Here is an 11,883-nt window from a genome sequence, read left to right as displayed (position 1 = left end):
AAGAACACTGAAACACTGGTGTGTGTAGGCTATATATGTTTTTCTGTGTTGACATGGTGCAAATATTTTTAACACATGTGTAACATCTTACTGTACTATTTTCTCTTGATTGCTGTTTCACATAAGTAAGGGTTTTTAAAAAAAGCTACATCAAATTATTGCAAGGGACATACATGAGGGAGACCCCAGTATATTTTCTATCTTGCAAAAGGCACTTGGCTTAGAAAAAGTTGAGAACTTCTGCACATCTATCCTTGTTACAGTAAGGTAGTAAGTTAATGATCGGTAGAGACTAATCCTCTTCTTTTTTCTTTCTTTCTTTTTATATTATCTTTTCATTTAATTCTAATGCTTATTATTTTATATTTTATTCTTTTTTGTCTGTCTTTCAGCTATTTTTGTCATGTTTTTTGTTGCCACTGTTATTTGCTTACTACAGTTTGCTGGCTGATTAGTAAACTATTGTTGTTCTTTGTTTAAGTATTAGAAGTGATCTAACCTTCATCATAGATCACAATATTTTCACTACTGTGAAAATAAACAACCATAACTTAAAGTGTAGTGGAGACAAAGTTTTCTTCAAACTATAAATAACACAGTGCATGCTGGGAAATCTGGTAATGTGATGATCATGTTTCTTTAGAAACTTGACTTATTGACTTGCTTGACGTCTTTACACTAAATTCATTCAACTCATTATGTCAAGTCAAAAGACTTCAAGTTAGAAGAATTAACATTTAAAAGTTCTGAAAATAAATATTAGACATTTTAATTTGAATGAACTTGAACAAATCAAACTTGTATATTAAGTTAAGTTAATGAGAAAAAAATTGTTGATTCAAAAAATATATTTTTTATTTATATATTTTGAAATAAATAACAGATGTATATGAAGAAAGATCAAGTGTGTCTTTCTTTATATCCTTGTCCAAGCTGTAAGAGTATATCATGTGTGTATTAGGATCTATAGTTTTGTTTCTGTATTCTGGTCTGTTTATCGTTCTGCTTGTTATCTGTTGATTTATGTATTTTTTTTTTTATTAAATAAAAATAATAATAAATACAATTAATAGCAGAAATAAAATAAATATGATATGGGGAAATTCTTTTGTCTGACTGAGCCTTTTGCTTTGTGCATTGACTTCTACTGCAGATATGACGTTATGTAGGTCAAGTTGTGCAGACAAAGATGATCCCAGCATATTAGACAATATTAGGTAATAGGTTGATCCTGTGAATCTCAGTTGCAATGTGCATGAGCAACTTTTGTCCTGCACTGCTAAAACGAGCTTTTGACGCGTAATAATGTTGACATTTGCTGCGCAATTTCTTGCAATTTTGCGTTGTTTTATAACATATATCAACGCACTCAGGCGCACTTCAGCGCCATCCTGTCATATCCACGGCAAACCTCAGGGCGGAGACTTCACGCAGGCGATGCGTTTGTAGGTCCCTCCCACACAGGCGGAGCGTCAGACGCGTCGAGAAAATGTCAACAACATGCCGGAGTCTTCCACAGAAACAGAGACAGGAGAGGGAAGGACCGACAGACAACAAAGAGAACAAGGAAGCCAGTCGTCTCACAACATCGTGTCTGTAATATCTCAGTACGCAGATGATAATTTGACACTTGTGCGGGTAGGAGTCTCCTTTGTGTAACTGGTGATGCGTTAGACGTGAATGTGCAATATGGTCACTTCATCGGCCATGCCTGCATCTACATGTAATCCTTCAGACTGTTTATGGGTAAAAGAGGGTGATAAGTCATAAATGTATTCCTCAGTATTTGGTGTCCAGTATAAAATCACCACACTGACCAGACATCTTGTCAGGCAGCACCAGTTGTTCCCCAGTGGGTTTTTTTTTTTTGGTGTCCCTGTGTCACCATTATCTCTGTCAAAGTCTCCCTCGTTGTCACTGTCCTGCACATGTTCAGCTGGGTTGAGGGTGTCACTGTCATCCTCCTGTCAACTCTAAACCCTTCACTGTCCTCTTATTGTCTCTCACACAGAACATAAGCACCGTGCTGGCAGTCGCTGGCGTTGTTGTAATAGCAAGGAGTATCAGACTGGTAAGAGAGACAGACACACAGTTGAACACTTTGGCATTTAAGTGCATTTGCTCTTGTCCATACCATAAGTACTCAGACCCTTTACTTTAAAACCCCCTCCAGGTATGTATTAAAACATACAAATATGCGGCGGAACAATAATGTGTTTTTTTTTCTGCAAAAAAGTATTATTTACACATTAAAATCCTGAAGACGTCTTCTACTCCTTCTACCTCATTAAAAAAATATGCAATCTATGAATATGCTAATTTAGTTCATTTCTAAATTCTTACTGCCTGTCATAAGATGTCTCCTACTTTACTTTAATCTCTATTCTCAGTGTTTGTGCACTAGTAGCTTCAGGTTTCTTCATCCCACCTGTTTAAGTTGTTAAATTTGACCTGGACTGACTTCCAAACTAGATGTGATGTCACAAATCACGCCTGCCTATGAAAATTAGATTTTCAGCGAGCTGAGAGAAACTTTCAGCAGATGAATGTGAAAACAGTGTTGTAGTGTCAACTCTGCACATACATCATTCTATTCAAGGAGAAAAGTGGAGTAGGACTTATAATTAAAGTAGAAATACCATGGTCTAAAAAATATTCTCTTATCAATATACGTAAGAGCATTCTGATGGCATAGTTTGTCAATGTGGAGCCAATTTTAGATACTTTGTATATGACTGAGTAGATTAGTAGTATAGTACTGCATCATATCATATGTATTTTATGTAAAAAAAAAAACAAAACAAAACAAAAAACTAGTAACCAGTCTTTAATGAATGTAGTTTACTCCAATATATCCTTCTGAAAATGCAGTGGAGTGGAAGTATGAAGTTGCATAAAATAGAAACACTAAAGTTAAGTATATAAAAATTATATTAAAGTACAGTGCAGTTCTTTCAGTTGCTTGTAGAGCACTTTGAAATCAAAGCTAAATATTCTCCCTCTTACCTGTAGTGCTGGAACTAGGTGGCACTCAGCTTGTGGTGCTCAAAAAGCCAAAAATACATTTGAAAAACTCAACAGCTCTTTCCAGAAATCATGACCTGGTTATTCAAGATAACACTCAGACTGTGTTGTGGACAAGTTAATGTACAAACTGTTTTCTTTATTCTCTATCCATCCATCCATCCATTGTCTTCCGCTTTTCTGGGGCCGGGTCACGGGGGCAGCAGTCTGAGCAGGGACACACAGACTTCCCTCTCCCTGGACACTTCCTCCAGGTGTTCCGGAGGGACCCCAAGGCGTTCCCAGGCCAGCCGAGTGACATAGTCACTCCAGCGTGTCCTGGGTCTTCCCCGGGGCCTCCTCCCAGTGGGGCATGCCCGGAACACCTCCCCAGGGAGGCGCCCAGGAGGCATCCGATATAGATGCCCAAGCCACCTCAGCTGACTCCTCTCAATGTGGAGGAGCAGCGGCTCTACTCCGAGCTCCTCCTGGGTGACAGAGCTCCTCACCCTATCTCTAAGGGAGCGCCCCGCCACCCTGCGGAGGAAACTCATTTCAGCCGCTTGTATCCGAGATCTTGTTCTTTCGGTCATGACCCAAAGTTCATGACCGTAGGTGAGGGTAGGAACGTAGATTGACCGGAAAATCGAGAGCTTTATTCTCTATTTTCTACTTAATTACACCTGCCGGTGGCATCACTGTGCAAAAGGAAGCGTCCAACACTTACATCTGACACTGTCATGAGCATAAGCCTCTCATCCATGAGTAAATGCATGCTTCTTTCTGCAAGGTGATACGGTTAATGTGTGTAGTTTGGCAGAAAGAAATTTGTTTCTACATCAAATGGTTGATAACAAAGTCTATTGATGTGGATAAGCGGGTCATAATTTCTGAAAAGAGACATCACTGCTGAATGTTTAGGTGCCATCTAGTTCCATTATACTCACGAGAAGGTTGGCATCTCTAAGGCTGATATCTTCAAAATTTGACAATTTACACCAAAATAATCTAGACAAATAACAGCAGAAAAGAGATAAAAGAGAGCGAAAATATGGATATTTGATTTTTGGGTTTGGATTTGGAACTGTCTCTTTAAGTAAAAGTAGTAGTGCCATGGTCAGAAATACTCCATTACAAGTAAAAGTCATGTACTCAAAATGTTGCTCGAGTAAAAGCACAGAACAATTATGAGCCAACTAGTATCAAATGTAAAAGTACTTATTATGCAAAGGGATTATCTGAAAGAAATTGATCATTATAGATATTAATTTAAAAATACATGTATGAGAGTTTTGATGTTGTAGTTCAACTGGTTAGTAGTATAGTAGTATAGTATTGCATAATAACATGTTTTAACTAGTAACTAGAGTGAAATAAACATGTAGCGAAAAGTACAATATATCATTCTGAGATGTAGTGCAAAAGAAGAATAAAGTTGGGTAAAATACATGATAAAAAGTATGTCAAAATTGTACCAAAGCATAGTACTTTATTACAGACTTAAAGCTTGATTTAGTACCAAAAGGCTCCTTTGTTTGACCCAGTTAATACCAGATCTTATTGCATATTATACTATTAGACTTGTAGAAAAGGAATGACTCATTAAGTAGGAATGAGTCATTAAATGTTGCCATTCAGCTGTCTTATTCCCTCTCCTCAGATCACCAAGTTTCAGGCTGCGTCAGAGATCCCGGCTCGTTTCATTGAGAGGAACGTCAGCCTCCGTGGGAGAGTTCATCTGGTCACAGAGAGAGGAGTCGAAGTGGAACATGTCCCGATCTACCTGCCTGTCCTCTCTCCATTACTGTCAAAACACAAAGGTAATGTTGTGCTGTCCTTTTAGGAAAGTCGTGAACACACACACACACACACACACACACACACACACACACACACACCAAATGAAATCAGCTTGAATTCCTGACTACACAAGTGAAATCGATTGGGAGACTGAATCTTGTTACACCAAAAATTTCATTGTGACATTTTTACTTTGTAGCGTCAGACTCAGCTGCATTTGATCATCTTTTCATGAGTGAGAGTGACCAGTAAGCTTGTTAGCTGAGTTATCAAATCACGGTATATACTGATAAATACAATCAAGCAGCTTATGCCTCATATAGAGAGCTCCATCAGCAACTTCAGTGTGAAGGACTCACATGAGCAGCTACTTCAGAAATTACCTTTGTCCCACTTGACCTCCCACATTTTAAAGCTGGTTAGTCTCAGTCAATCACAACCAAGGCCCGCTGTTGAATCTCTATACCAAATACTATAGAAAACGTCTTTGTTATGGAAGCTGGTGTCATATTTCTGGTCAAACTTTGAAGTCTTGTTTGATATAGAGATGAAATGGTAAGAACATTTCATATTACAATTATGGTGACCAAAATTATCACAGTTTTAGTTATTAAAATGTGTCAAAAAAGTTCTGATACACACACTAAAATCATCTCACCATGGTTTATATTAAAAACTGAAATGTCCTTTGTGATGTCAGTGTTTTCACTGCATCTGTAAAACTGTTCTTAACTTTGGTTGACGCTGGACTGTGAGTTTTGTAAAGTGCGATCATCAAACACAGTTTTAATGATAATTAAAATGTGAATCAGGAATACAGGATTGTCCCAGACAGCATGTCTTTGTGTCCCAGGTGCTTTTTTGTTATTGTCCCTGGGACAACAGGACATTCTACATTCTGAGCACTGCATTTGTAATTTGAAAGGTTTTTCTTCTTTTGTTAAATATTATTAGAATCAGAATTATATATATATTTCTTAAAGCAAGGTACCTTAGGTATCATATCAGAATATCTAGTATAAAAAAATTAAAGTAATACTCCCCTAATCATTATCAATATTCTGCAGAGTGTGTATAACTACAGTCTGGTCATACATGTGAAGATTGAAACTTCACAAGTCATTACTTTTACTGTATCACTGATAGAGTAAATTGCCTTTTTTTATCTTCTTTAGGTGTGGGTACGTCCCCGATGCTGGTGCATCTTGCAGGGGTGGAGTTGACGCCAGAGGGCAGAGCATGGCTGCAGAAGAACCTGGCTCCTGCCCAAACAGTCTGGCTAAAACTGATCAGCAGAGAGGACAACACACTACACTGTTTAGTGTCTCAGAGCAGGGTGAGACATCTAGTAACTGGGATGAAGAGAGGATATTATAGCTTATTTGTCCTAACAGACCTTTTTCACAGCAGCCCTGTTGATATGAAATAGTAAGGTAAACACAGATTTTACAGATGAAACTAATTAAGGTCCTGTTTAAATTAGTGTAGCAGAGCCTCTCCAGTGAGACAGCATGCACAATAGCAGCATCTGACCTGAATGGAACTGAACCTTAATTAGTATCATTTGTAATACCTGTGTTTACCCTGCTATTTAATATTAATATGGCTGCTGAGAAAAATGTCTATTGTTGACTTAATGTCAGACTGGAGGGAGTTGATATTCCATGGAGTCGTCCCCTTGTCTTCCTTTGTGTCTCCAGCAGGGGTCGATGTGGAGCTGCTGTGTGAATGAAGAGGTCCTCAGGCTCGGCCTGGCTCGCACTGCACCCATTGTCGGAGTCCTGCCTGACTCTCGCCGCTACTGGCGTCTCCACAAACGGCTGCACAGGGCAGAGGTCAGAGCAGAGAGGAAGGGGCGGGGACTGTGGAAGCAGGAGAGCCTATGGGAGAGGACCTCCAAGGCTGTCAGGGACAGCGTTTTATTCAGACTGATGAGGAGGATCTTTAAGAGGACGTAATGCACTAATGAGTGTTTCATGACAGAACTGTTTTTGTTGATCTCTGAAATAATCATATTGTGACAGCACACAATCTGTTTTATTTATGCTGTTTACCTGTTGTTGTCATCTGATTTATTGATGAATCTAAAAGGAGTTTAGTAGGAGCCTGGTGCCACTTAACAGTAAGACTAACCTTATAAAGGGTTTGTAACTAGGATGTACACACTTTATAAATTATAAATTGGCTGTTACAGCACATAAAAAAGGAAGCAGTGACCTGTTGCTTCCCTTATAGTGAGTCCACATTTGGGCACATTTCGTTTGGCTTCAACTTAACATATCACATTACCGGATTCATACACCTGGGCTTTGTTTACCTTGACATTTTCAGCATGCGATCAGTGACTGTCATTATTGTCGCAGGTGTTGATGTGACACAAGTCATTAATAATAAATGGTGATCGGTTTTACACTTACACGGTGCACAATAAGGCTACCTTGGGAACTTAGAAACAATAGTACTTCATTAATAAATGGCCATTTATTTTACACTGTACAATAAGGCCATATTTCACTGCGGGCAAAAGTTTTTGTGCTCACATGTGACTGATTTTTTCAAGCCAGTGTAAACAGTAGAAATCACATGGAATCTCACCTTTTCAGTTCTGATTTGGGACACTTTCATATATGGTCCAGATATAGGTCCAATTTGTGACATCACTGTGAACAGTCATATCAGAACTCATACTTTTATGCCTGAAGAGTCTCGCTGCCACAGTCTTGTGGAAAGGCGCTGACAGATGTATTTAAAGGTGGCTCCTTGACAACGAAATCTCTATACCTGGAGCCATTTGTCATCTGTTCAGGAATTTGCTGACTTCCAGTGCACATCAAGTAAAATGAAAACAGTAAACACTGACTTCAGTGGCTTCCATGTCTACTTTTGTATGACAGCATGCTGCATGTGAAGTGTTCTTTTACACGTGCTGGTCACTTAAGGTCTGTGATCACTTTACACTGGAATCTGATTTTGGTCACATTTTAAGAACAGTGCGATCAGAATTGAGCTCTAAGGCTTGTAGAGTAATCATCGTCTTTGGCTCCTCTTTACCAGTTATAATGTTAGTGATTATTAGTAATTAAGATGAATTAGTAGTAAGCAGTAATTGGATCTTGCCAAATAGCGAGTCCACATTGATCTTTGAAAATTGTCTTATAACTTGTTTATAACTGTTTATTAATATTTATAAAGTGTTTACGACCTAATCATAAGAATTTTTAAATACGTTTAAGAGCAGTCTTATTGTAAAATGGCATCAGAAGTCCTAATATAGACTTGAAGAAGTGCCATCCATCATCAATCTGTCATTGTGACAGATAGGCTTCTCCATGCACTTTAATTTTTAGGTTACATTCCTTATTACACCTGTTGTAAAAATGGTCATGGTTTATTTTATACTGTATATCACCATCTATAAAAGTTTGAAATGATTAAAAAGGTTGTTAAAACTCCCTGATACTAATCCCTCAGCTTTCACTTTACCCGACTAAACCACAGCCTCCTCTGTTGATGTGTGTGTGTGTGTGTGTGTGTGTGTGTGTGTGTGTCTGTGGGACACCCCACTAAACACAAGAAGGGGGCGGGGTATGTTAATGGTGTTCAAAATGGAGAGAGGGGTCCACTCACTTGTCCCTCTTGGAGATCACTGTTGCTATAGAAACACCAAATGTGAAATACAAAGCGAAGCAGAGGCTAAACTCTATATTGGCCGCCCTCAAAACCCATGGGAGCCGTACTTGTTGTGTGTGTATGTGTGGGGGTCTTTAAGTGCCTTTAATGAGGGCCCTTTGTAGCTGTAATGTGACCACGACATTGGAGTATTTAAGCACTGGTCCAGGACAGACGAGAGACTTTGATTTCATATGATATCACTGTAGAAAATACTGAAAAAAACACAACAGATGGATACATTATGATATTTTTCTGTTGATTTTGGTCTGATGAGTGTAAATAGACTCCTGCTGAAGAATAATCCCCAAAGCAAATGTCCTGTGTTTCCAGGATTATGCTCATGTGACTGTCATAATTGTTTGCGGAACAAATCCATGGCCAAAATTGCACCTTGTGCCTCCATGTGCTGTTGTTTCATCCATGCAGCGCCGAAGAGGAGGAGGAGGAGGAGGAGGAGGGCCTGCAAATGAGGCCAGACTGTGATATGTGTCCTGTGGGGAGCAGGGTGAGGGGTTCTCAGTGCAGTGAGAGGTACGACTGAAGCTCTCAATCCAATGGGCGCAGGAGGATTAGTGCAAAGGGGAGGAGGGTCACAGGGGTAAGAAAGGGGATTTTGGGTCCGAGCACAAAGGCAGGAGAGGAGGAGTCAGGGTGGAAGGGAAAGGGAGTGAAGCAAAGGGGGAGGCGAAAGGAGGAGGGGGTGGGGGGGTGATGAATCAGCTAGCCCTTCTTTTGTTGTGCAAATGTTACTAGCGACTGTTACGGCCCAAGAGGCTCGTGATTGGTGGGCTGGTTTAAATTGTAAGGTGCATTTCAGGCTGATGGCTGTTGCTGCCAGACTTTGAACTGTCACTGAGGGGAGGGGTGGGAGGGAAACCACGGCAGAGGCAGACAACAGGGGGGGAAGGCAGAGTGAAGTTTCTGAAGGTGGAGATCACACAGAATTAATGGTGTTCACTGAAGAGGTTTAAAACTTTAAGATGTCTTTGTAATATTTATGTCAAGTTAATTTTATTTATACATGGAACAGACATTATCTCAAGGCACTTTTCATGTGGAGTTGGTCCAGACAGTATTCTTTATAACATTATTATTATTATTGTTGTATCACAGATGCACCAGTACCTCAAGCAGAACCTGTGTGGCAGGCATTTAGTCCGACTGTATCTTTTATCTGATCAATAATCCAATAATTGCAATAAACAATCCGTATTTGACTGTAGACATATGGGCATCGATTCACGTTCTCTTGCCATACTATATAATGCACATTACTCACCATGCATTCAAATTTTATTGTAGTAGTTAATTCAATAATTCAAAGGAAAGGCAACAAGATCATTTAAAAATCTGAAGCATGTTGGGGCCAATTTCTTCCATCTTTGACCCAACCTGTCTTGTAATGCCGCTTCCTCAAGAGGCAGTAGTTTGATCCCCCTCATTGTTTCAGCTGGCAGATGTGTTAGCTAACATGCTAATGGCAGCTACAGTCCACAGCACTTTGCAGATTCTTTGGTGTTATGGTGTCACCTCTTTGTTTGGAGTATGTGTTGTGGAGTCAACGGGTGCATTGTAAAACTAAAACGGGTAACTAAAAAGGGTTGTTGAGAAAACTCAAAATTTCACGGAAACGTATTGAAATAGATTTCTGAGCTCATCTCAAACTCTTACATTGTCAATAATTCTTGAGTAAACTTATTGAAGTTAAAGTTAATAATGTTTAATGAGTTAGTATTTTCATTTGCAACCATTTAATTTTCAAGCAGCCTTGAAATTAGGAAGTTTTCTCTCTCTCTCTTTTTTTATGGTGTGGTCAGTTCTTACATATTGCATGTTTAATTATTCTGGCTCTGGTTATTTTTGTTCTCAATTTGAAGGGAAGGACTGAATTAATCCACCTCATCGTTTGGCTCTCTTGCGGAAAAAGAGTCCATTCCAAGATCCAGTCCAGCTTTTCCGAAACCCACTGGTCCCACACCAGTAGGGTAGTCATTTGAAAAGGCAGTGTGCTTGAAGTAGTGGTGGGTGCTTCTTGCCCACACCAGTGAAGTTGTTGGGACATTCTCTCTGTCTGTAACCACACTGCTGGGACTATCACTGACACATTACACTACATTTGTGCCCTGTGCCATGGACGATCAGTGCTTCTTGGACTACTGTCCTGGTGAAAGTGGAAAGATTTTGTGAGGAAGCTGACAACGTGGTGTGAAAATCTGGGACTGAAGTGACACAAATACAGTAGGTGAGCCTGTGATGCATGATGTGATTCATGACATTGTTATTTGGCAAAAACAGCATGACATTAAGTCTGACAAGGTGCATTTTACTAACTTAAAAAGTCTCTTTCTTGGAACTTCACTGTGCACTTTTCTGACTGTGGCACTCTGTGCAGAGTTTGCTGTCACTTTAAATTTGCTGTTGGTAGGATACTGTATACAGTAACCAAGCAGATGTGCACCTGTTAAACCTGTGTGTGTGGACACATGGTCTGTCAAACAGAAACTCAAGACATTTCAGTTCTTATCTTTATTGCACCAGTCCAGGTAAGCCACAGACAATCAGACATTCAACATTTGTATTATTTTAGTTTTCTCTCGGATTATTTTGACAACCACAAACTGCATGAGCTGATGTAATTATTGTTATATTTTTGTCATGTGCTTTGGCTTATTTGTTACTAGAATTAATAATTAATCTGTGTGATTGATTAAACATTTTCTGCTGTGTGTATTTCTCATTTTGGTGCTCCTTCTCATTGTGCTTGAACAACAGTGAGATTTGCAGCAGGGCAGCACAACAAAGGCCTTTATTACACTCAGCCGGTAGCCGTCCCAGAGAAAGAAAGAGATGGGGCAGTCCCCCATCCGAGCACAGAGTCCTTGGGGATTTTTTTGATTTGATTTGAGTGGTTGAGGGTAGTTGGCCCGGGTGTGAAAGACAAAGAGATTTAAAGAGACAGGGAGCTGGTGTGACACTCATCACACACTGAAATGCAGCCCCTCAAAAAATACAAACTGTCCATTTCTGTTCCTGTCTGATAATAAACCTGACAGTGTGTTGATGTCTCATACAAGAGTGTCTTTGTCAGCCAGAGTTGGTGAAGCTTATATGTAAACTGATACATACATACATGCAGGCCTCAGGTTCAAATTCAGACACTTTTAATAGTGTTTAATGAAGTTTTTGTGCTGTTCATGCAAAGCTTCTCCAAAATAAGGCAGACATTTGCTTCCACCTGCTGTCACAATAAACACTTAGTGGCCAGCAACAGTAAAACTGGTTAGCTATTCCATCATATGCACTGTGGAGTGTGTGTGTGTGTCTGTGTGTGTGTGTGAAGGAATGCATGAGCCGTAAAGTGACTCCCTTGTTATTTTGTGACTTGCAGTATTGTGCACAGTGTATCAG

At 39.6% G+C, this 11,883-nt stretch overlaps 2 protein-coding genes across 4 annotated transcripts in view; both read left to right on the top strand.

The window, feature by feature from the left end:
* The first annotated feature begins 1,455 nt into the window (after positions 1-1,455).
* On the top strand, positions 1,456-7,978 carry miso1 (mitochondrial inner membrane subdomain organizer 1). Its single transcript, XM_084717858.1, has 5 exons — positions 1,456-1,638; positions 2,012-2,071; positions 4,664-4,823; positions 5,979-6,139; positions 6,507-7,978. Exons 1-5 carry the CDS (start codon positions 1,501-1,503, stop codon positions 6,759-6,761), a joined length of 774 nt encoding a protein of 257 aa, XP_084573984.1. The 5' UTR covers positions 1,456-1,500; the 3' UTR covers positions 6,762-7,978.
* Positions 7,979-10,317: 2,339 nt separating this feature from the next.
* The window catches only part of plch1 (phospholipase C, eta 1), an 85,287-nt gene continuing 83,721 nt past the window's right edge, over positions 10,318-11,883 (top strand). Inside the window, exon 1 of one of the 3 annotated variants that reach the window (XM_084717854.1) lies at positions 10,318-10,713. The gene's annotated coding sequence lies outside the window, so the exon portion shown is untranslated. Of the gene's footprint in view, positions 10,718-11,883 lie in introns of all 3 variants that reach the window. The other 2 variants (XM_084717853.1, XM_084717856.1) reach the window with 2 other exon arrangements.

This window comes from Lutjanus erythropterus, chromosome 4 (genome assembly GCF_056507025.1).
Source record: "Lutjanus erythropterus isolate fLutEry1 chromosome 4, fLutEry1.hap2, whole genome shotgun sequence".
In the NCBI taxonomy this organism is placed as follows: domain Eukaryota; kingdom Metazoa; phylum Chordata; class Actinopteri; order Lutjaniformes; family Lutjanidae; genus Lutjanus; species Lutjanus erythropterus.
The sequence above is the reverse complement of the archived record's forward strand: the minus strand, read 5'-3'. Positions and strand labels throughout refer to the sequence as shown.